This window comes from Vipera berus, assembly GCF_964194415.1.
Source record: "Vipera berus genome assembly, chromosome: 3".
Taxonomy (NCBI): domain Eukaryota; kingdom Metazoa; phylum Chordata; class Lepidosauria; order Squamata; family Viperidae; genus Vipera; species Vipera berus.
In genome coordinates this window covers 55072034-55098009 of record NC_138204.1, presented here as the reverse complement: position 1 = coordinate 55098009, position 25976 = coordinate 55072034, and the positions used below count along the sequence as shown (strand labels likewise).

Genomic DNA, 25976 nt, shown 5'->3' with positions numbered 1-25976 from the left:
GTGCAACAGACTCATCATTTACCAGGTCTGGCCCTGGCACCGGTCCCTGGGAATGCACCCCGGGCTTGCACTCTCATTCGCTCTGCAAACCCGAGTCTTGAGCGGCTACTCCCAGAGGCGTCCTTCGCGTCCGCCACCAACCATCGCTACCCCCCCCCCCCTCATTCCGCATCTTCTACCAATTAGGCTCGGAGCTTCTCAAATTAAGGCACGCCCCGCGGGCGGACGTGCACAGCCACCACCCTTCCCCCCCCCCCACAAGCTCCGCGGGTGCAGCACGCGCGAACCTGGCGTACGTACCTCAGTCTCCGGTTGCTCTGGAGCCGCCATCGCTGGCCCTGCGGCCGCCCCTCCCTCCTCCTCCTCCTCCTCCTCCTCCTGCCCTGGCCTCGTGATGCTCTGACCCGGAAGAGGAAAGAAGGAAATGGCGTGAACCGCTGTGGTTGCTTTTTATCGCTGACCTCGGGTTTCGTTGCCATGCAGGTAAAGTGGCCGCGCCGGGTTTTTGGGTGGTGTGCGCCGGGCTGTTTAAAGACCCAGCTCTCCTAAATCAGGGGTCCCTAATCTCCGGTCCATGTACGGGCACTAGGCCGCGGCATGCCAGAAACGGGGCCGCAGTAACAAGCGAAAACCCATCTGTAGGATGGAGGCAGCATGTGAAATCACGCCCCTATTGAGCCACAGAAACAAACCTCTCTCCACGGAACCGGTCCCTGGTGCCCAAAAGTTTGGGGGCCGCTGTCCTAGAGATTGGTGGCAGGATTGAGTAAGAGTTTGGCGTCGCTTTTTAAAAAATAATTTAAAAGATCCGATCCGAGAGCGATCTAGGCTCCGTGGTAATCCGTGGTTTGTTTTATTAGTCCAGTTACCTGCATTTGTTCAACGACACTGATCAGATGTTCGATTCTGACCCGCTGGGCTTCACCAACCTAGCCCTAAATTAATAGTGTCGGATCAAAAATGATGTAGAAATAAACATGGCTACCTGCTGTCCAGCTTCCTGTAGCATCACATGGGAGGGGGGTGTTGGCAGATTTGGGGGCTGGAACAACACACTGAGGTCCCACACTGATCAGAACTGGTGACCACGCTTAACCTGAAAGAGATCTGACAGCATAGCTGTGAAAGCTGTTGGTTCAAAAAGCTGAAGTCATGTGTTTGTCTATTGGTTTGCTGCTACCCTGTTGGCTCTGCTTTTGCTTGATTTAGCACATTGACCTTTTGGGTGGTCTATTTTATAATCTTTGTAATCCGGCCTTGTATTAGTCTTTTGCTAGTGTTGCTTGAATGGATCTTGGTTGCATTCCCAAACAGCAGATGAAAGTAAGAATGGCGTCCCACATAGACTAGAATAATTTCCCCCAAAGTGATGCCCACCCTTTGTGTGGCAATTCATCTTTTAGAATTTCTAGCTATCCTGGCCTGTTACAATATCACTGATTGGTTTGCAGTTAATACTTAGCAGCTATTATCAGATTGAAAAAAGTTACAACCAGATTTGCTGACTGAATTCTAGAACACGTCTTTTGAAATAGATAATATAAAGAGCCATTTTAAGTGAGATATTATGAATTTGTATGCCATCTGGGGATGACTGAATATTAATACGTACATTTCAGGTAACTGTAGGTACCAGTAATTCTCAATTAACAGTAGCAGGATTTTGAGAGATGATGAGTAATGTAAAATGCAGGAAGAACTGTCTTAGAAAAATGACTGCAACTAAAATAATGTTAAACCCCCAATTTCAAATTGTGCTTACAATACACTTTACTGTGCTTGAGATGTTTTTTTTAATAAAAAGTATATATATCCAGGTCCCCAACCCCTGGTCCATTGACCAGTACCGGCCACAGCATGTCAGCAACCGGTCCGCACAAACAAGCAAAGCCCTATCCACAGGATGCAGGCAGCACACAAAACCATGCACCCTCCGGTCCACGGAAAAACCTCTCTCCACGGAATCGGTCCTGGGTGCACAAAAGGTTGGGGATCTCTGGTATATACATTCTGAAAACTCACCTACCATTCCACAAACCGGGCTGCCGAAATTTAGAGTACCACTAGATGGCACCCATTAATTACAGCAGGGCTTTTCAGCCTTTTCACAGCTTGTACCACTTTTAGGAGATGACAATATTTGAGTACCACCAGTGCTAAAAACCTGATGACTACAAAAAGGGGGGGATTTGGTGTTTTACTGATTAGATTCATTTGTTATTATAGAAATGGCTAGTTTATAATATTATGGAAAAGTAAAAAGTTGAGGCTCAATGTTATTGCTTCCTTCTACTGCAACAGAGGAAGTCTGTTCTCTTTCCCTTCTCCCCCTCACTTTTTCCCCTTTTTCCTCCCCACTGTGTCCTACTATTTGCTTTTGTATTGTTGTATTTTATTCTATAATAAAATATTACAAACTGTAGAAAAAAAGGGGAAAGTACCAGTTTTAATTTCTTCAGTGGCTGTTCCTTTGCTGGATCACTTCCCCTTTGCACTGATAAATGTATGATGAATTTATCCATGTTTATTAATACGCTTCACTACCAGCTAGCTCAGGGGTCTTCAATCTTGGCACTTTTAAGACTTGTGGACTTCAACTCCCAGAAGTGAAGTCCGTTTTTTTTCTTCTTTAAGTTGCCTCAGGCGTGTCACAATGTTACAACCCAAAACTGAAAGGTTCCAGCAATTGCGAAAAGCTTAAGCTTTAAATTAAGCCTGTTTACTTTCAAAGAAAATTTTCTAGACTCAATTAAAGGGGGTAAAACTAATTACATTTGTTTAAAGGGATTAAACCTTTCCCTGCTGTCTTTTTTTCCCCTTTCCCACCCAAATCACCTCCTTTTATAGCCTCTCCTCCCCTGCTTTTTCTTCAGTTCACCTCCAGCTCTGGACTATTTCCAGAAGCGCCGATCAGCTGGAGCTCTGCAGGCTCCTGGGGCTTCTGCCAAGTACAGACAGTCCTGCCTCTCCCACAAGCTTGGGTCGCTTTGGCTCATTCCCCTCCCCCACTACACTTCTCTAGGATGGTTGTGTACCACTTGCCACGTGGCAAAGTACCACAGGTGGTACATGTACCACCGGTTGAACAGCCCTGAATTACAGGAGTTAGTTTAATGCAAGCATGTCAAACTTTTTCCCCATTTCTGGCAATGGGGTGGGTGCGGTTTCGGCATGATACATCCGACCTGCGGGCCGGCAGTTTGACATGCCTGGTTTAATGTAATCAGAGGCCTAGGGGCCACAATTATCTGGGTTGCAATGCAGCTATCCATATTGCTTTTTAATGTGTAATAAAAAAGGAAAATAATTAGATACAAGAACAAATGATAATAAAGACAGAGAAAAGATAATCCAAAAAATAAAGTACAAAGAAAAATAATTAAAAAAAAATTAATGGATAGTAGAAATACATAGAACAATAAAACATGAAAGAGTGTTGGTCTTAAAATAACAAATTAAACTGACCCCATGGAAAAGCAGTTCATATATAGAAAATATAAGTAGGTCTTCCATCCAGGTTGTTAAGGTGTGCATTCTTTCTACTATAGTAAAACCATCATCATAATGCCAATAAAAGAGAATATTTGTACCTCGCTGCAGGGTCATTGGTACTCTCATTATCCAACTAGGTAACATCATAGTAAAAGGGAGTGGGGTTTAATTTCTGTTTATAATAATAGACCAACAATCAACCAGTAAACAACAGCCTAATCAAGCAACCACCATGAATACTCCCGACACTGATAGGTTAAGCCACTCATACATAAACAAAGAGCAAATAAATCCCACTCCCTTTGACCACTGATGATATTGCCTAGTTGGGTAATGAAACATTTCCAGGAAATCAACCAAGCTCATATAACACCAAGAACCCCACAATTATCTTAATTCCTGCCCATACCTAATAAATAGGTTTTAAATTTTCACAGTATAATTGTCCAGCATATTTACATCTTTGACCTTTGTTTCTTTTCCCAACATCCTATTTACAACCTTACTAATTCAACATAGTGTCAATGTGAGGGCAAATCCAAAACACCTTAGAGTTCCTTCCGGCATATAACATTTCCAAAATACAAAATTTGAAAGCCAATCATTATTGTATATCCCCTAAAGTGCCCAATAGTCTCAAAAATATTTGTTGAATTTATTTCAAGATCATGTAATAGTAATTTAACATTCTTTAAATATCCTACCTGATTAGTTGAAATAGAATATTCCACCTTATTTCAGATTTTAATGGCAGTTAATTCAGATGGATCTATCAATTCAACATTTTTGAATTTGAATAAAATTAGCTGTAATTAAGGAAATTAAATAAAGGTAAAGTTTCCCCCGCACATGCGTGCTAGTCGATTCCGACTCTAGGGGCTGGTGCTCATCTCCATTTCAAAGCCAAAGAGCCAGCGCTTGTCCAAAGATGTCTCCGTGGTCATGTGGCCGGCATGACTAGACGCCAAAGGCGCATGTAACGCTGTTACCTTCCTACTGCAGTGGACCCTATTTTTCTACTTGCATTTTTACGTGCTTTCGAACTGCTAGGTTGGCAGAAGCTGGGACAAGTAACAGGCACTCACTCTGTTACGTGGCACTCGGGATTTGACCCACCAAACTGCCGACCTTCTGATCGACAAGCTCAGCGTCCTAACCCACTAGTGATATTAATAAGTAAAATAAATGATGCAAAATATATAATAAAGATATTTGTACTGCTTATATTATTGAGCACTTTGCATAGTCTTCTTGTTTTTGCAAATCCTCAAACATTTTGAAAAACTGATCAGTGGCATGCTAATAGTCTAAATTATTAATGAAATGTTTGTCCTTTTTCAATTCAGAAATATGATTTACAGGCATTTTAAAGCTTGTTTTCCCTATAACCTCTGGTGAAACTTTAGATAAAATCTGATTATTTTTCCAGCATATTCCAAAAAAATCTACAGTTTTATATATAGGAAAAGCAACGAAGTTAATTGTAAAACTGGAATCATGTATCAAATTAAGTAATGTAATAATAATTTTCTAATTGTGCTCATAATGGCCTTTGAACTCATTCTTTTGATTTTGAGAAAATAATAGATGTTAAACTGTAAGCCCAATAACATAGATGAAACTCAGGAAAATTAAAATCTCCATCTTTTTATTAATGTCTTAACATCTTAGTTCATTCACAGCTTTATCATCTTACATAACCATTTGCTGTAATTCTTTTTACACAGTAAAAAAGGTAAAGGTAAAGGTTCCCCCGCACATGCGTGCTAGTCGTTTCCAACTCTAGGGGCCGGTGCTCATCTCCATTTCAAAGCTGAAGAGCCAGTGCTTGTCCGAGGACGTCTCCGTGGTCATGTGGCCGGCATGACTAGATGCCGGAGGCGCACGGAACGCTGTTACCTTCCCACCATAGTGGTCCCTATTTTTCTACTTGCATTTTTACGTGCTTTCGAACTGCTAGGTTGGCAGAAGCTGGGACGAGTAACAGGCGCTCACTCTGTTACATGGCACTCAGGATTCGACCCACCAAACTGCCGACCTGATCGACAAGCTCAGTGTCCTAACCCACTGAGCCACCACGTCCCTACAGAGCTGTCCTCCAATAGAGCTGAAAAAAGCCTTAGTATATTTGCTGCACAGTCCTATTACTGCCAATGACCCTTTTGCTGTGGGAGCTGCACTAACTCATGATACATTTCAAAATGAAAATTCAATGTTCAAGAAATGATTATTTCCTTTTTGGAAAAAGGGTATCTCCTACTTCTGGCTTTTTGTAAAAAGCTTGGTTGTTCCAGAAAGTTTTGGGACTTGAATACTGCATTGTTGCCAAGAATATTATTCTGGGAAAATAATGAGATAATCAAGCATTGTGCTTGCAAGAATTTGGAAATAAAGTGATGACCATAAGTCACCATGGATTTGTTAAAAACAGATTGTGCCAGACAAATATTACTTTCTTTGACAATGTGACTAGATTAGTGGACCAGGATAATGCTATGGATGAAGTGGACTTCAGTACAGCATTATATAAAGTAGACCATAGCCTCCTTTTTGATAAACTGGAAAGTTAGCAGAATAACTATAACCATCATGTGGACTATATTGGTCTATATCCCCATGGAGGAGGTATGCAGTGGGGTACCTCAGGTTTCTCTCCTGGATCCAATACTCTTCAGTGTCTTCATAAATGACTTAAATGGAGGAATAGAGGGGATGCTCCTAAAATTTGTGGATGACACATACCTGTGGGGTACTGCTAACAGAAGACAGCCTCAAGGTTCCAAAGGATCTTGATAGATCTGAATATTGGCCTTATTCAACAACATGTTTTCAGTGATGAAAAATATAAGATTCTGCAACTGAGGCAGGAAAAACCAGCTGCACAAGTAAAACATAGGCAGTATCTAACTTAATAATAGTACTTATGAGAAGAATCTGGCTGGCCCTATAGATTATTGATTAAGCGTAAGCACAAGAAAAAAACAAACCTATGTGAAGGCCTCTCTTGCCAGGACTGTCACTTGCTCATTGGGTAGTAGTTTTGAGTCTAGGGGGACCCCAAAACGTACACCAGCTGTGTCCAGAGTAAAAAAATGCCATCTTACCAGAACCTGGGAGATCATGGCAGAGTTCAGTTGAAGTCAGTTCCTTCCTATCCAGACTCTCACAGGCTCCAGGCACTCAGCCAGTACCATGGCAGCATCCCTTGCTCAGTCAGGAGATGTATACCTCACCTCATACCAGTAAATGACCTTAGCCAGCAGTTTCATGTAAATGTTAAAGAGGAGAGGAGATAAATCTAAACTCTAAGGGATCTTGCATTGCAGTGACTGAAACTGGCCAAACAGAAATGAAAACATAACACCAGTGCCCCAAGGCAAACACCACATCCAATGTGTGATACACCCCCCCCCACCCCACATGAGTCAGGCTGTAAATCTGTTGGACCAGGTTCTGCTGTCATGGCAGTGAACCACTGTGCTACCTCAAGGCTCCAGGCAGATAGGTTGAAATCCTCCAGAACCATAAGCTTGGGCAGCTTTACTACCAACCTGAACAACCAGTAGCACAGGCAGGGATGCTGTTACACATCAGATAAAGTGAGTATCAATCCCTAATGAACCCTACAGCCTAATCTCACATAGAATGTCTCAGTTCTGGTGATTTCTGAAGCAGAATCCCTAGTGGTCACCAAATCAGAGATTTATTTGTTACAGTATCCAAAGGCAAGACGACCAGTGGCTGAAAGCTTTGCAGGAGAACCACATTTGAAATAAAGAGGAATTTCCTAACTTTGACAGCTATAAAACAGTGGTACAGCCAGTTTCTAAAGTTGTGGGTGATATCACTGGTGGTTTGAAAAAAATTGGACAGCCATTTGTCTGGGATGGAACAGGTAGTCCTTGATTAATGACATTTGTTTAATGACCTATTGAAGTTACTATTGAAGCTACCTATTGAAATTACGACAGTGCTGAAAAAAGGGACTTATGACTGATCCTCACATTTAATACTGTTGCAGTGTCCCCAGGGTTATGGGAACGCGCTTATCACAGTTGCAGTACCCTCTACCCTGCAATCACCTGATCGCCATTTGCCATCTGTACAGCTGGTTTCCAACAAGCAAAGTCAGTGGGGAAGCCAGCAGGAGGTTGCAAGTCATAATCATGTGATCAGTCACTTAACTATGGATGATTCGTTTAACCACCATGGCAAAAATGGTTGTAAAATTGGGTGTGATCACATGATGCCTCACTGAACAACAACTACACTCTTAACAACAAATTTTCCAGTCCTTATTGTCATACGTTGAGGACTATCTGTACAAGGATTGCTTTATGGGCAGGAAATCTGTCTAGGCTTCTAAGGTTCCTTCAAAACCTATCATTTGATGATTCATAAATAAATGGTTTTTAAAAGTTGAGTCCATCAACTCTGATTTTTTCCTTTGCTCACAAAATGTTAAATAATATCAGGTCTACAAAAAATAATTGAGCTCCATTTTAACAGATAAGATTACCCATAAAATAACTTTGTTATATGATTCTGGTGAGTTATTATACAAGAAATACTTAACTTTGTCATTTTTTCATAGTCCAATTTTACCGTATTTTCTGGCGTATAAGACGACTTTTTAACCCATGAAAATCTTCTCAAAAATTGGGGGTCGTCTTATACGGCCAGTCATCTTATACGCCCAGTTGTCTTATACGCCGGAAAATACAGTAGTCTTATACAGTGAGTATAGCCCAAACCCTATACTCGTATTTTTCAGACCATAAGACGCACTTTCCCCCCCCAAAAGTAGGGGGGGAAACGAGGGTGCGTCTTATGGTACAAAGCTGATCCGTATGGCCAGCCCCAACCTCTGCAAGTGGAAAGCAAGGGAGATTGCCAGGAGCATGAATCGGCACGTGCTGAGAAACGCCGATCTCACGCTCCTGCAGTCTCCCTCACTCGGTTTCAGCTTTCCTTGCTACAAGAGAAAGCAGGCTGAAACGGAGCGAGGGAGATTGCCAGGAATGCGAATCGGCTGATCTCGTGCTGCTGCAATCTCCCTCGTTTCAGCCTGCTTTCTCTTGTAGCAAGGGAAGCTGAAACCGAGTGAGAGGGATTGCAGGAGCGCGAGATCGGCTGATTCGCGTTCCTGGCAATCTCCCTTGCTCCGTTTCAGCTTGCTTTCTGCAAGAGAAAGCCGGGCCGCAGGGCCACCTCCGCAGGTACTGCTCTAACGTGGAGAGGGAAGGACAAAGAGGGAGGGAAGGAAGAAAGGAAGGAAAGAGAAGGAAGAGACAATGGGAGAGGGAGGGAGAAAGAGAAATAGAGAGAGAGAAAGAGAGAGAGGAGAAAGAAATAGGGAGGGAGAGAAAGGAAGAGAGAGAAGGATAAAGAAAGGGAGAGAAATAGAGGGAGAGAGAAAGAGGGAGAGAAAGAAAGGGAGAGAGAGAGAAGGAGAAAGAAAGAGGGAAATAGAGGGAGAGAAAGAGGGAGAAAGAGGGAAAGAGAAAAAGAGGGAGAAAGAGAGGGGAGGAGAGAGAGAAAGAAGGAGAGAGAGGAGAGAGAAAGAAAGAGGGAGGGGGAGAGGGAGAGAAAGAGAAGGAGAGAGAGAAATTAAATTAGTAACATGATTGTTAAGTGAATCTGGTTTCCCCACTAACTTTGCTTGTCAGAAGGTTGCAAAAGGCGATCACATGACCCTGGAACAATGTGACCATCATAAATATGAATCGATTGCCAAGCATCCAAATGTAAATCACATGACCCTGGGGATGCTACAATGGTCATAAGTGTGAAAAATGGTCATAAGTCACTTTTTTCAGTGCCATCGTAACTTTGAACGGTCACTAAGTGAATCATTGTAAGCCGAGGACTACCTGTACTTTATCATTTTTTTCCTTTTTTGGGGGGGGGGGTCAAGTTTTTGACACCTTGCTGGGCGACTGGTGGTACTCGGACATTGCCTTGTCCTAAAAGTGGTACAATGGATGAAAAGGTTGAAAAGCCCTGTTTTAGTATACTGGTACTATTTGGTTCAGAATATTTTTTTTCTTGTTTTCCTGCTCTAAAAACTGGGTGCGTCTTATGGTTCGAAAAATATGGTAATTTAACAGGAAAAATAGGGGGTCGTTTTATACGCCCAGTTATCTTATACGCCGGAAAATACGGTATTTTTTTTCAATAATTAAACTCTAAATACTTGCCTTGAGTTTCATAGAATTCCTAATTGTATGTTTAATATGTTTATCTATTAAAAATTGTAAATTTTTATGAACTTTTTAATAATTGCATGTTTTAAGTATCTGCCTGCAACTTGTTCTTGCTATTCACCTCAAAGTTGTGCATATTTGGTCACATTCCTACCAATTGCAGAACTGTAAAAAATCTCTCCAAACTTTTTCTTGTTTCTAATATGGCCATGTGGATGGTTATCTGCAAGCTTAAAATAGTCTGCAAAACCTGAGCATAACTAAGCTGTCTCTCTGTCTCTCTCTTTCTCTCTCTGTTCTTGTGGAAGATACTCCTGATACCACAGTCTATTTTTTGTGATGAAATTGCCTAATTGCATTTCACCTTCTCCCAGATCATAAACAGACTCTGCTCCTCGTTTTGCTCTGTCTTCAAATCCTGTTGCAACTGAGGACAGTTTCTGGCATCTATGCAAATTTTCTTCTTTCTAGAGTGCCTGCTTCTTAGACAGCAACTTAGATGGGCAAGTTTAGTACCTGTCTTTCCACCTCATTAATTTGCTCAGAGGCTGGACCTGAACTTAATTTTGCTGCTGCTTTAACTGTGTCTGCTGTAGCTATGTCCCTGGCTTCTACGAAAGGTTCTGAAGAATTGTTTACAGTCCGAAATAGCAGACCCATCTTTGCTGATCCTCTTTCTTTCCTGATTGGTCTTCTATGTGTGTTCTGCTAGATCTTTTCTATATAGCACAGCAGACTCCCACTTTCCATTTAAAATGTAGTTTTACGGGCTCTTTCTGTATGGCTTAGGCAAACAGCAGTTGCATGTGTGATGCCTAGGTCAAGTGTTGGTCATTAAGGAATATGGCCTTTACAATGGAGATCGTGACTTTAGTTTTCCTCTTGGCCATTACTAGATATCCATTTACTATTACAATTATTTATTGCTTGGTAGAAGAGCATCTATACTCTCTTACTGGAAAATTCTTCATTTCATTTAGATGTGACCTCTTCACTTGGGTCTTCACTTGGGGACAGTCTTGAAATATCCCATTTTTTCACATTGGAGCCATTGGAGGCTTATAGCTCCAATAGGTTGGATCGTATTTGAAGTATTGCAGCTGGTGTTTGATGTAGTGTTGTTCACCATGCAGCAAATTATTGAGGCTTACAGAATGAAAAGATGCAAGTTCTAAGTTTCTTCTTCCAGAAATCCTCTGGGTCTTTGTATCCTGATATCCAACCCCCAATACCCCTTCAAGACAGTTTGATATGTCTAACTCTCCTAATAAGTATTCTTGAAATACATTCCTTGTGCATAAGAGGACATTTTCTAAAAATACAAATACTGGCTGGGTTCATACTGTATATTGTGTACAGTTTGCTTAGTTATAGCTTAATATTTTATGTACACACAACTATTGGTGTTTATGTATCATGATTTCTGGGAATTAGCATAAACCAAATACTCATGGCGACTTGAATAATTTATGATATATGTGCTGATATACTGAATCAGATCTCTGTGTTTTCCTTTTTCTACACATGGACCAAGTATGTCAGTTGCTATTCCAACCACCTTATTTATTGTACCTTGCTCTCCCTGACCTGGGACAAAAAAGTACATCAGATGTTTTGTAGTGTACCTTGAATATCATTAGTATGTGGTTGTTTATAGTATTAGCTAAGTTAAAGAAAGAACATGAAAGGATGTCACATTCTGGGGTGTGTAGTTAAAAATGGACAGTTGAGTAAACTTAGTAATTTGGGAAACCCCAAAAGATACTGAAAATAGATAAATGCACTTGCTGATTTTTATTTTTACCTTTAACTCTCGAGATGTTAGCAGAAATGTTGCCAATTAATTCATTTTTATGTAAACAAATTTACTTGAGAACAATTTGCTTAAGAACAATTTGCAATTATAGAAAGTATTGGTACAGATCCAGTCAATCAGTATCACATTATATTATCAAACATAAAAAAAATACACAGTAAAAATTAAAGGTAAAGGTTCCCCCGCACATGCGTGCTAGTCGTTTCCAACTCTAGGGGCCGGTGCTCATCTCTGTTTCAAAGCCGAAGAGCCAGTGCTTGTCCGAGGACGTCTCCGTGGTCATGTGGCTGACATGACTAGACGCCAAAGGCGCACGGAATGCTGTTACCTTCCCACCGTAGTGGTCCCTATTTTTCTACTTGCATTTTTACGAGCTTTCGAACTGCTAGGTTGGCAGAAGCTGGGACGAGTAACAAGTGCTCATTCTGTTACGCGGCACTTGGAATTCGACCCGCCAAACTGCCGACCTTCTGATCGACAAGCTCAGCATCCTAACCCACTGAGGCACCGCATCCCTGCTCAGTAAAAATTACATAGTTGCAAAAGGAGGTGAAATGTGCCAACATCAATATACCTTAGGTGTGGGAAAGTGCACATAAAAGCAAAACAAGAAACCAAATTAGATGTACTTTCAATAATGCTACACATAGCTTACAGACTGCTGGTCTTTATAAAACTAAACTCCAACTCCTTAATCATTACTACCTGCGGATAATTGCTAAGACAGCTACTCAGCCTGTAGTGTCTTCTAAAATTCATAACCTAACCATCAACAAAACTGGATTTTACTGCTGAGTAACTTCTTTTTTTTATTTTAATTCCATTTATATCCCGCCCTTCTCCGAAGACTCAGGGCGGCTTACAAGCTTAGCAGTAGCCTTCATTCTATGTATATGCCTGCTTATTAGGGCTTTCACACACACCCCAAGCGGCATTATTACAAAGTCAGCTTAATTGCCCCCAACAATCTGGGTCCTCATTTTACCTACCTCGGAAGGATGGAAGGCTGAGTCAACCTTGAGCCTGGTGGGATGCGAACCTGCACTAATTGCAGGCAGCTGGTGTTACTTAAGGAGGCATTAGCCCACTGCTCCACCAAGGCTCACATTACTGAATTCCTGCTGTTTTTGCAATTGAATGTGATAATTTAACCACGAATAACCCTTGAAGTATAGAGAGGTACTTTACCAATTTGGGAGGTGGTGGGGAACTGTGTGTTTGTGTTTTTATGTAGGTATGTCTCTTTCAGTGTTTACTCCCGGCAAAGACCTGGAGTAGTCCCTGAGGGTTCTGGTCAAGATTTTGGAAGCAGTTTGCTATTGCCTATTTTCCAGAACTATGAAAGAGTGACTGGCCCAAGGTGCCTGTAATAGTATATGAGGATGATCTTGAAGGACAAGGGGGATGCTGCCTTGGAAACCATTGGACACAAAGGGGAGGTACCCAGTGGTTTAATGGTCAGAGGAAGTGACCATTAGCAAAGATTGCCCTAGTTGATCAGGCAGTTAAATGTGGCAGTGAGAACTTTGTACTCAGACTTGCAAGATTCTATTAATGTAGCCTTACAATAAAGTAAGGTAAAAGTAAAGATTCCCCCGCACATGCATGCTAGTCGTTTCCAACTCTAAGGGCCGGTGCTCATCTCCGTTTCAAAGCCAAAGAGCCAGCGTTTGTCTGAGGACGTCTCTGTGGTCATGTGGCCGGCATGACTAGACGCCAAAGGCACACAGAACACTGTTACCTTCCCACTGTAGTGGTCCCTATTTTTGTACTTGCATTTTTACGTGCTTTCAAACTGCTAGGTTGGCAGAAGCTGGGACGAGTAACAGGTGCTCACTCTGCTACACGGCACTCGGGATTTGACCCGCCAAACTGCCGATCTTCTGATCGACAAGCTCAGTGTCCTAACCCACTGAGCCACTGCGTCCCTTAATAAAGTAGAATTAGCTTATTTGGTCATGTTTCTTGCCAGAGCAGACAAGAAACACGACCAAATGAGCTAATTCTACTCAAGGCTGATAATACCTGATTGGAAATCCCTTATAGACTTTGTATTTAAGGCTTAGCATTATTGTAAAAGTTCTGTGGATCAGAGATTTTGATGGATTGATTATGTGCCACCATGTTCGTGTCAACTCTTAGCAATCCCTAGACCTTCTCCATAATGATCTGATCCTAACATGATCTTTCAGGACTTCCAGTGGAGCTACCATTGCCAGTATAACCAAATTCATCCACCTTGCTACTGGTTGTCCTCTTTTCTTTCAGATTTTCTTTTTTTTAATATAGTTTTTTTAATTGCGATTATTATATTTTACTACTACTACTACTACTAAACCTTTGAACATGAACAATATAAGATGAAATCAAGACAGTAGTTGACAGGCAAGGAGTTTAGTTTTCAATGGTTTTTGTTTGCTCAATTAAAAGAAGGGTTTAAAGTAGAGAATAGGACATTTGGAACTGAGCAGCAGAAGACAGAATTGTAAGTTAGACTTTGTACAAATGATGAATTGCTAGATGTGTAAGCTTACTAAAATTTGAAACAGAAAAAAGAACAAATGAAAGAAATAAAAATGGGCTAAGAACTTTGGACACAATATACTGATGGAACAGTGGCAAAATAAGTGGTTAAAAGAATTGAAATTTACATTATTTTGTAACTTAAAAGATATTTTTTATAAAATCATGTTCCATCAGTATTTAACTCCAGAAAAACTGTCTAGAATGTATAAAGGTACTTCAAATTTATGTTGGGGACACAATGAAGAGTCATTTTATCATATTTGATGGATTTGTAAAAAGGCCAGAAATTTCTGAGTTCAAATATATAGAGTGATATAACTTTAAAGATCAACCTTCAACTGAAACCAGAACTTTTCTTGCTGTGATTAATGGATAGTCAGAAAAGAGCCCTGGAAGGTTATTTTTATAGAGTATGTGATTACTGTATAAAATGAGACATGTGCAAAAATGGAAGCATTCTGAAATACCCACAACATCTTGATGAAGATGGACAAAATTAACAACGTGGCAAAATCAATTTGATTAGAAAAAGATCAACAACTACATTTATCAATGACTGGAAACCCCTTGTACATTTTTTATGACAACAGAGAAAAATGAGCTTGGGATTTGAAGATTAGAAAGTGTAGCTTATGGAAGGAAGGAAATTATAATGCAACCATAGAGAGAGGGAGTAAAATATAAATGTATTTATAACTGCTATAAAAAGATATGAAGCTATTGCCTTAACATCTTTTCTATTTCCTTTCTTACTCACTATTTTTCCTTATTTCTGTTGTTTTTCTGTTTCTAATATTTGTATTGTTAAAATTCTTCCATAAGAATTAGATATTGAAAAAAAGAGGAATGCTATTTCAGTCAGCAGGTTCAATAACAGAAGATTTTCTGGGTCCCATTAGTTGATGCTATTTAATGGGACCCAGAGTATGCATACTTTGTCACAATATGAAACCGACAGAAATTACAAAAGTAGGTGATCCCTCAGATAACCAGGTCTTGTGCTCTGAAGTGCTTTATAGGTATTAACCAGTACCTTGAACTGTATCCGGAAACATTACTGATAACATGAGATCCAAAAGTTACTCAAGACCATCAGATATAATTGATCTGGTCTTGGAGATTTAAATTCAGTCATGATAGCCAAGTAGCCCCTAACAATCTATTTACATGTCATGGGTTGCCATGTGTCAATTGTTCTGATTAGATCTAAAAGGTAAAGGTAAAGGTTCCCCCGCACATGCATGCTAGTCGTTTCCGACTCTAGGGGCCGGTGCTCATCTCCGTTTCAAAGCCGAAGAGCCAGCGCTTGTCCGAGGACGTCTCCGTGGTCATGTGGCCGGCATGACTAGACGCCAAAGGCGCACGGAACGCTGTTACCTTCCCACCGTAGTGGTCCCTATTTTTCTAGCATTTTTACGTGCTTTCGAACTGCTAGGTGGGCAGAAGCTGGGACGAGTAACAGGCGGTCACTCTGTTACGCGGCACTCGGGATTCGACCCGCCAAACTGCCGACCTTCTGATCGACAAGCTCAGCGTCCTAACCCACTGAGCCACCGCTCAATTCCGAACTGAAGAGTTCTGCCCTCTCCTTAGCATCTATTATTATTTTGTCTTCCATTTTTTCCCACCCTTTTCTTCCTTTTACTACTATAGGCCCTGGATCTCCGGTCCTTTCGCCGTGGCCTCAAAACACTCCTTTTCCATCAGGCTGACCTGGACTGACAGGGATTTTAATTATGTTTTTTAATTTTTAACTTAATTTTAATTTTAATTTATTCTACTGGGGCCATTAACTTAATTTCTTTTTAACTTTTGTATTATTGTATTTTATTGTTTAAATAAATGAATGAATGAATGAATGAATGTAATATAGCCAGAAAAGCTCTTTTTGTTGTTTTAAGTTCAGCTAGTTGTCATGAGTATCTATAGCTGAAAACCAAAGAGGGATTATTCAAAAGGTAAACTTTGAGGGACACTTCGCTGTTTTGTTGGAAAGCTGATATATTCAATCTTATTGTATGTCCTTTCCAGAGAGAGGAAAAGCAGCTTGAGCTATCCCTGGAGGCTCTTATCAGTCAGGTGGCTGACCTGAAGAACTCCTTGGTCAGTTTCATTTACAAGCTGGAGAATGAATATGACCGTCTCACTTGGTAAGGTTTCATAGCCAGCTAGTACTGGTGGGAGGGGACAGCATTTTACATAACATTTCACGTAATTTAGGATACTGTCAACATACATTGAACTCAATATGCTGCAGTTCAAAATTTAATCCTTACTATTTTCCAGTTTATTTGGAGAATGAAGCAATTTTTCTGATTTTAGGATGTGACTGCCAATTATGTTTTTAGCAAAGCCTTTGGTCCCTTCCTTTTTCAACTTTGTGTGATTTTCATCAAATTCAATGGCAATTATACTGGGGTAAATATATAAAGGCTCGGGCTGTAAAACAAATGAAACTGATGTTTTGCTTGATCCCAGTAAAAACTATTCTTTGTTTTGGAACATTTTAAAAATATAATAATATAAAGTCTGTATATTTGCTTAGAATTAACTGAGTTTTAAAACAATTTTCTGGAACTAAAGGCATTTTTAATGTTTTGACCTAACAAGATGGTCAAACTGTGATTTGTTTGGCTCTCCCCAGTATTCACATTAAGATCTGTCTTCCTATTAAGATCTTTTTGAAAATGCCCTGGCTGTCAAAGGCTCATTTTATATGACACACAGAAGAAGGTGTTCTCCTGTGTTTTAGTAAGAAAAGCATAAAATGAACTCCCCCAGAAGCTATGTTTGGTACACATGTCTCTTTAAAAAAATAGCCAAGACACATTTCTTCACCAAAATTTGTCATTGTAAATGCTGTCATTGGTTTTAATTTGCCTTTGAGTTTCTAAGTTTTGTGTTTTGGATTTAATTGTTAGCTGCCTTGAATGTGTAGATACCAGAATATATATTGTATAAGTAAACATTAACTATGGGAAAATCTGTACGTGACATCTGTTAGAATTAGAGTGGTTGTGTTCAATGAGTTTTATTTCTTTGTGTTAGCACTCTGATTCCAAGAGTAATTTAATTCCCTCAAACATATCCATAGATGTTCTTTTGATATAATCCATGTATTTCTGTTTACCGTTCTGCCTTAGGCCCTCTGTGCTAGATAGTTTTGCTCTGCTCTCAGGACAGCTTAATACTCTGAACAAAGTGCTGAAGCATGAGAAGACTCCACTGTTGCGCAATCAGGTTATTATCCCATTAGTGTTATCGCCAGATCGGGATGAAGAGATAATGGTAAGAATTTGACTCAGTTTTGCATCTTTTCTTGACCACTATTGTTAATTTTTTAGTTTTAGGAGAAAAGATACAATGTAGTCCTCGACTCACAACCACAACTGAGCCCAAAATTTCCCCTTGCTGAGCAAAACAGTTGTTAAGTGAATTTTGCCCTTGTCACAGTTGTTAAATGAATCACTGCAGTTATTAAGTGAGTAATGTGGTGGTTAAGTGAATGTGGCTTTCCCATTTACTTTGCTTGTCAGAAGGTTGCAGAAGGTGATCACATGATCCCAGACATTCCAAATTTTAATCATGTTACCGAGGGGAATGTGTGAAGTGTGAAAAATGGTCATAAAAGTCACTTTTTTCAGTGTGTTGCAACTTCAAACAGTCACAAAATAAATGATTGTAAGTCGAGGACTATGTGTACTGAACAATTAATCTTTTATCAGTGAAGAAAAAAGTTGAGTGAATAATGCAAAACTTACAAACTTTCGCAAAGGCATATATGTAGAAGAAGGAGTAGGAAACCAAGATATTTTTTCTTTCTTTCTACAGACTGGAGTATTTAATTAATAGAAATAAGTGTTATGGATGCTACTCTGTATGACAATAGAATGAAAAGACATAAATATGTTGTTATTGAATAGTAATAGTACAAAAATTTTATTTTTGGTTGGTGACCAGCTAAGTAAATATAATGCATAAAAGCAGGCTTAAATAGCATAAAAATTATTACATAAACTGCCAATTAGGAATTAAGCAAAAGAGAACAAAATATAATAAAGCAAAAGTGAATAAGTCTGAAACGTAGATAAAAGAATAGCAAGACTTCTTTGTAACATCATTTCAGGATTAAGACATCTAAAGACTTCTTTTAACAATAGATGCCAATAAGAATTTGGCAACTCTATAATAGCAGGGTTCTGTTCTGAGAGTAGAAAATAAATCACCTTTCCCACACTGAAAGTTTGATCTCTGCTAAGAGGTTGTATTGGTATGCCAGCACAAAGAACAATGAAATTCATGTCTCCGTTCATTACGGTGAGAACAACAATTTTTTTCATTAAATGGGATTTTATGAACCTTCCATCCAATATTAAAGATAGAATGTGAAGGCTCTACAGTATGCTGAGTAAACCAGATTGAACAGATATTTTGCAGATCTAAACATAACTTTATATTTTGGAACCCACCCTTGTAGATTGCCTATACCAGGGGTCGGCAACCTCGGCTCTTTTATGACTCGTGGACTTCAACTCCCAGAATTCCTGAGCCAGCATAGCTGGCTCAGGAATTCTGGGAGTTGAAGTCCACAAGTCATAAAAGAGCCGAGGTTGCCGACCCCTGACCTAGACCAGGGGTAGGCAACCTCGGCTCTTTTATGACTCATGGACTTCAACTCCCAGAATTCCTGAGCCAGCCAAGCTGGCTCAGGAATTCTGGGAGTTGAAGTCCATGAGTCATAAAAGAGCCGAGGTTGCCTACCCCTGGCCTATACAGTTGCAAGAAAAAGTATGTGAACCCTTTGGGATTACGTGGAGTTTTGCATGAATTGGCCATAAAATGCGCTCTAAACGTCATGTAAGTCACAACAATAGAAAAACACAGTCTGCTTAAAATGATACTACACAAACATTAGCTGTTGTCATGTTTTAATTGAACATAACATGTAAACATTCACAGTGCAGGGTGGAAAAAGTATGTGAACCCCTAGCCTAATGACTTCTCCAAGAGCTAATTGGAGCCAGGAGTGAGCCAACCTTGACTCCAATCAGTGTGATGATATTGGATGTGTTGCTGACAGCTGTCCTGCCCTTTAAAAACACACACCTGTTTTGGGTTTACTGGTCTCAAGAAGCACTGTCTGATGTGAACCATGCCTTGCAGAAAAGAGCTCTCAGAAGACCTACGATCAAGAATTGTTGACTTGCATGAAGCTGGAAAGGGTTACAAAAGTATCTCCAAAAGCCTTGATGTTCATGTGTCCACGGTAAGACAGACTGTCTACAAATGGAGAAAGTTTAGCACTGTTGCTACTCTCCCTAGGTGTGGTCGTCCTGTAAAAATGACTGCAAGAGCACAGCGCATAATGCTTAATGAGGTAAAGAAGAATCCTAGAGTGTCAGCTAAAGACCTACAGAAATCTCTGGCACATGCTAACATTTTTGTTGACACATCTACAATAAGGAAAACATTAAACAAGAATGGAGTACATGGGAGGACACCACGGAGGAAGCCATTGCTGTCCAAAAAAAATATTGCAGCATGTTTGAAATTTGCAAAAGAGCACCTGGATGTTCCACAGCACTACTGGCAAAATATACTGTGGACAGATGAAACCAAAATTGAGTTGTTTGGGAAAAACACACAACACTATGTGTGGAGAAAAAAAGGCACAGCACACCAACATCAAAACCTCATCCCCACTGTAAAACATGGTGGAGGGAGCATCATGGTTTGGGGCTGCTTTGCTGCCTCAGGGCCTGGATAGATTGTTGTCATTGATGGGAAAATGAATTCCAGAGTTTATCAGGACATTTTGCAGGAAAACGTACAACCATCTGTCCGCCAACTGAAGCTCCGCAGAGGATGGGTGATGCAACAGGACAATGACCCAAAGCATACAAGTAATTCAACAAAACAATGGCTTCAACAGAACAGAATACGCCTTCTGGAGTGGCCCAGTCAGAGTCCTGACCTCAACCTGATTGAAATGCTGTGGCATGACCTTAAGAGAGCGATTCACACTAGACATCCCAAGAATATTGCTACAGTGAAACAGTTTTGTGAAGAGGAGTGGTCCAAAATTACTCCAGATTGTTGTGCGGGTCTGATCTGCAGCTACAGGAAACGTTTGGTTGAGGTTATTGCTGCCAAAGGAGGGTCAACCAGTTATTAAGTCCAAAGGTTCACATACTTTTTCCACCCTGCACTGTGAATGTTTCCATCTTATGTTCAATTAAAACATGACAACAGCTAATGTTTGTGTAGTATTATTTTAAGCAGACTGTGTTTTTCTATTGTTGTGACTTACATGACGTTTAGAGCGCATTTTATGGCCAATTCATGCAAAACTCCACGTAATCCCAAAGGGTTCACATACTTTTTCTTGCAACTGTAGCACTCAACTGTCTGACAAGAAATATAGTAATAATAGTAGACTTCACACAGCTGTTAAGGAAATGCTTTGCAAAGCTTAAAAATAAGTTCTTACAGGCAAAAAGAAGCAAGCCTTAAAATTACAGGATTGAATTTTAAACTAGAAGCAAGGATCACATACTACCGTATACAACTCAAGCTATACACAAAATTGTGTACAGGGAATAGTTACCTTAAAAGAGAGGCCAGCATATGTTTATAAGTCAAACTATTTTGTCACTATATGGAGCCATATCATAAAGATATATATGTCCTTGTGTGTGTGTTTGTGTGTTCATACACACATTCATGAGTGAGTCTGTAAGTCTACATGCGAATGCGTGGGAGTAAGAGACATTAAATCCAGATCTTTACTAAATTAGCTGGGCTATTATAGAAGTCTTTTTAATCAGTCAAATCATTCTTTTCCTCCTCAAAATACAAATGTCTTCTAAAAAAAAACTTCAGTTTTCCTGTATCATGTTTAAAAATTGCTTTTTATGTATTGCTTTATCTTTTAAATATTTTATTACAATCAAAACCAGTACAATTAAAACTTCTCAAAGGGTAACTAGTTAAAACGTTCTAGAATAAAATAATGACAAATAAAAATAAAATCTATGTTGAAATCATAATTTGGCAGCCTATCAGTTGCACATAAACAATATATATACACACACATACATACTCTCTCCTCACTTCCTCGGGCGTCTATTTTTTCCCTGCACTACTCCCCCCCACCCATGTGTACTTCAGCAAATTTTTTCTCCCTTTGCAACTGGAGACTGAAATAATGGCGACCTGTTGGACAAGAGGCCACCCCAGAAAAAAAAAAGCTGCCCCACCAGCCAAAGTCCCGGGAAACTGCAGCCAGGGAAACCAAGAAAGAAGCCAGAGCCAACAGACACCCATATTTGTTAAACAAGTTAAGGATGGATGGCCTACTTTTGAAGCTGGGCTATGCGCAGGTGACAGAATTATAAAAGTGAATGGCGAAAGTGTCATAGGAAGGGCATACTCTCAAATAATTGCTTTAATGCAGAACAGTATTTAGGAGCTGCTACAAAGAAGAGGGGGGGGGGTGAGCTTATTTCCCAAAGCACCAGAATTAAGACAAGAAACAATGGATAGAAACTAATCAAGGAGAGAAGCAACCTGGAATTAAGGAGAAATTTCCTATCAGTGAGAACAATTAACCAGTGGAACAACCTGCCTCCAGAAGTGGTGAATGCTTCATCACTTGAGGTTTTTAAGAAAAGACTGAACAGCCACTTGTCCGAAATGGTATAGGTCTGCTACTTGAGCAGGGAGTTGGATTAGAATGCCTTGAATGTCCCTTCCAGCTCTATTCTGATTGATTTTTAATCCTTAAATTGTGAAAGTTTATAAGTTATTAGGTACTAAAATATAACAAGGTGATAATATCAAAAGATTTGCTGCATTAATTGTATAAAATGATTATAGTGGTTTATTTATCAAGTTCCATGAATCTTTTAGTACTGCTGCATAGAAACTAGCTACCTGTACTGTGACTACAATCCATTCATCTTTAAGCAACCGCTAAAGATAAATGGTATCAGAATGACAAGGATAAATATTATTTATTTACAGGCATTGCTGTTTAATTACTTTTTAATTTTTGTATCCTGTTTTTTGTTCACCGCCCTGAGTCCTTCGGGAGAAGGGCGGTATACAAATTAAATTAATAATAATCAGGAAAATAAATTTTGTTTGCATGTCTCTATAAAAAGAGCAGCAAAGAAGGATGTATCCAGAACTTTCCGCTTCTCTAGAATCACAGCGACAGAGTCTTTCGGCCAACTGTATCCCTTTATATTTGCCATCTAGGACAGCTGAGGGGAGCACATGACACTGTGCAAGCGAAAAGACTTTCTGATGATTCACTATCTCTAACTGGCTAAGATAACTGGCAGAGGTGACAGTATATCTAGTAGAATCTGAAGCCAGAAACAATGGATCTTCTCTAAGTCTGTTTGCTTTTTTTATGTTTCTTTTTTATGCTTTTCTGTGGTTTCAAAAAATTATTGCCCAGTGAGTTCTTCATATTATGCAACTCATATCAGATAGTCCTGAAAATGAACATGGAGCTGATCAGAGAATACTCATTCATTCCCTACATTTCGGCCAGTATTGTTTTCAGGATGAATCAAAATTCATCACATAGTAGTACAAGGTAATAAATAATGCATTCTTGTATACTGTTTATGGCAGTTTGATATTACAGTCCAGGTTTCAAGCTGTTCCTTTATAATGGCTGACTTGCAGATGGTGAAGATGCTAACTCATTGAAATTTATTTTAATTGCTTCATTTTACTATAATAAGAGAAAGCTTAAAAACTTGCAGAGGTAGGCATTCTGAAGCTACATTTCCAATAGCCTGAGACCTATGAGTTTAGCTTTGTATCGTCTGATTTTGCTGCAAGATATGAGTCCTAATAGACTGAATATTGCAGCGGCAGACAGAAGGACGAGTACCAGTGTTCAGCCATGAAGTTGTACCTGATCATCTGCGAACTAAACCTGATCCTGAGGTAGAGGAGCAAGAGAAGCAGCTAAGCACAGATGCAGCTCGTATTGGTACTGATGTGGCACAGGTAGGACAATGATTGATTAGTAGGATCAGGAAGAAAAAAGAAACTTGGAGCATGAGGGAGCACAAACATAGCACCTGTCTTCATCCCTATAAAACAGTAGAGTATTTTCCTGGAATCATGTGGCTACCCTCTGCACTTGCCTCATGATCCAAGGGGAAAGAAGTGTCAACTTTAAAGAGATGCAGATGTATTTTACTTCTGTGTACCCCAAAGCACATTTTTGGAATCAAATCTAAATTATTGCATACTGAATAAACACACTTAGAATCAAAAATATTTTCTTGGTAAAGGTGTATATGGATAGGCATGATTTTGGACCAGCCTCAATTTTGCTACCCTCACTCATTTTAATTCTCTCTTAGGAATTGCTGTTTACATGTTAAACAAGATGTACTTAGTATACTGTTGTTGTCGCTCTATTCTATATTGCCTTCCAGACCTCAATATATATGTACCCCCTCTACTTTTCCCATAACAGCTCTTTAATGTAGGATGCACTGAGAGATAGTCACTGGTCTCAGTCCTACTGCACCACATTTCCTTGCAACAAAGGTTCCTTGAAATCATCATATCCCACTGTCCTTGTTATCAACAGTAAACATCTCTGCATGTCAGTAATTATCTATTTTGTGGATGGGTATGTATGTCTGCATATGCTAATGTGCTCATTTACATAGGTTCATATGCACGCTAATAAGCATAATTTTTCCCACTCTCAGGCTTAATTTGGCACCAAAGAGTTCTCAGGTCCAAAATAATGCCTATCTCTGATTCCGGCAAGGCAGTGTGAGGTTTCGAACTGTCTCCAGCTTCCAGAAAATCTGGGCATAGGCTTTAATGAGTTTCATCTACATGAAGTCAGGCAACCTGAAACACTTGTAAATGCTGACATGATATGATATTTATGATTGCAGAAACAGATTCAAAGCCTAAACAAAATGTGTTCGAACTTGCTAGAGAAAATCAACAAAGAAGATCGAGAATCTGAAAGTGGAGGTATGGTTCTAGATAAGGACTGAATGAGCTTTAGTGGGGACAACACTATTGAGAGACAGAAATCCCAGAAGCGAAAATTAAAGTATGGTAGGAAGTAAAACCTACACCTTTGCAAAAATTTGGAGACCAGTATGACTGTTTTTCTGCTCTATAGGTTTACGCCAGAACAAGCAGACATTTAACCCCGCTGACACCAATGCCCTAGTGGCAGCTGTAGCCTTTGGAAAGGGATTGTCAAACAGACGTCCACCAGGAGTGGGAGGTTCTGTTCCAACCAGTCAGCAAGGTGCCAATGCCATCATAGCTGGTGCTTCTACCATGCAGCAAGTACAAATGTCAGGCGCACCAAATCAGCCACAGCCAATGCTTGGAGGAGTGCAGATGCCACAAGCAGGGCAACCAGGTAAAAAGAATCACAGAGACAAATATTTAGTGGTACTGTTAGGACAATAGGAAGTTTTTTCCTAGGAAAACTAAACATTTTGTCTAAACAGACAGGTTTTAAAAAAGAACAGCTATTTGGAACAAGATACGTGATACCTGTTTCTTCCACATCATTTTAGGGTGGGATATGAAAGCATATGATTTATATTAACAATATCCAGGAGTCTGTGAGCCTGGAGATGAGATAGGATTCTATTAAATATAGGAGTGTCCATTACACTGAGAATAAGTGGCTAATAATCAAAATCAGGAGCAGGCTATTCTCATTATGTGCAGCTGGTGGTGGAGCAGTGGGCTAATGCCTCCTTAAGTAACACCAGCTGCCTGCAATTAGTGCAGGTTCGCATCCCACCAGGCTCAAGGTTGACTCAGCCTTCCATCCTTCCGAGGTAGGTAAAATGAGGACCCAGATTGTTGGGGGCAATTAAGCTGACTTTGTAATAATGCCGCTTGGGGGGGTGCGAAAGCCCTAATAAGCAGGCATATACATAGAATGAAGGCTACTGCTAAGCTTGTAAGCCGCCCTGAGTCTTCGGAGAAGGGCGGGATATAAATGGAATTAAAATAAAAAATAAAATAAATAAATTTTCAAAAGGCCTTTACTTACCATAGGAAAATGGGATAGTGGGCAGGATAAATCTTTTCTCTTATTCATCAGGTTTCTCGTTTAGCTCAATAAGTGCATAAAGTATCTGAGAGCCTTGCACATAGTGATGTTAGAGTTTGAGTGAGTGATTAAATGTACCTCCTGAAAAGTATGTACAAGGGGTTGGGAGGGGTTGTTTTGTTAAAGATAAAATGTATTGAAAAACTTTTCAATAAAAAAAAGAAAGACCCAGAGATAGTAATGAAGACATTGTCCCCTAAATTGGTTGAATTCTTATAACATTACTAAACTCAATTTTTTTCATCTCTCCAGGTAAGATGCCCAGTGGCATAAAAACCAATATCAAATCTGCTTCAATGCATCCCTATCAAAGATGAGTAGGAAGTATTCTGGTCTATTGCTGCTCCTGGATTTCATTTCAAGTCAACACTTCAAGTTGTTCTCAGTCATTAAACTTGGTGTCTTCTCTGAAGGTCACTTGGGTAATTTATTCATACAACTGTATTGATCCAGGATACGTACAAGAATGTAGAAGTGTATTTTTCATTCGAAATGATAGAGGCATTTTTTTTGAGACAAGAAGCTTTTTCTGATAGTTAACCCAAGATGGTAAATAACTACTTTTTGTTTACTAATGTAAGAAACCTGATTCCCTAAGGTAGTGAACCTCTTTTGGAACTGCCTGTTGATCACAGATTGTATGAGAGATGCAAGTTACAACATTTTTTTAAAAAAAATAAAAATAGAAGTTCATGTGCTCTTTCTCATGTAGTTTTTTGTATTTTTAGGTGGATTATGGAAAAAAATTGTAGCTTTGTCTTGGTTGCACTTTTCATAGAATGCTTAAATCTTATGCCAT

At 39.8% G+C, this 25976-nt stretch overlaps 2 protein-coding genes across 3 annotated transcripts in view; one reads left to right on the top strand and one right to left on the bottom strand.

The window, feature by feature from the left end:
- SZT2 (SZT2 subunit of KICSTOR complex) overlaps positions 1 to 444 on the bottom strand; it is a 103129-nt gene extending 102685 nt beyond the window's left edge. Inside the window, exon 1 of the mRNA XM_081323409.1 lies at positions 301 to 444. Within this exon, the coding sequence (XP_081179535.1) occupies positions 301 to 330 (30 nt within the window). The 5' untranslated portion in view covers positions 331 to 444. The remainder of the gene's footprint in view (positions 1 to 300) is intronic.
- On the top strand, positions 355 to 25870 carry MED8 (mediator complex subunit 8). Of its 2 annotated transcripts, XM_081323413.1 has the most exons (7): positions 355 to 483; positions 16072 to 16190; positions 17184 to 17328; positions 22930 to 23070; positions 23985 to 24066; positions 24221 to 24469; positions 25430 to 25870. In XM_081323413.1, exons 1-7 carry the CDS (start codon positions 478 to 480, stop codon positions 25492 to 25494), a joined length of 807 nt encoding a protein of 268 aa, XP_081179539.1. In that variant the 5' UTR covers positions 355 to 477; the 3' UTR covers positions 25495 to 25870. The 2 variants fall into 2 exon arrangements, with proteins under 2 accessions (XP_081179539.1, XP_081179538.1); XM_081323412.1 differs by lacking the exons at positions 355 to 483; positions 16072 to 16190; positions 17184 to 17328 and adding an exon at positions 18829 to 18897.
- Positions 25871 to 25976: the final 106 nt, after the last annotated feature.

What these genes read in the sequence shown, in the direction of transcription:
- MED8 (XM_081323413.1), top strand. An exon ending in GAATATGACCGTCTCACTTG is followed by an intron (nt 16,191 to 17,183) that starts GTAAGGTTTCAT and finishes GTTCTGCCTTAG; the next exon opens with GCCCTCTGTGCTAGATAGTT. An exon ending in TCGAGAATCTGAAAGTGGAG is followed by an intron (nt 24,067 to 24,220) that starts GTATGGTTCTAG and finishes TCTGCTCTATAG; the next exon opens with GTTTACGCCAGAACAAGCAG.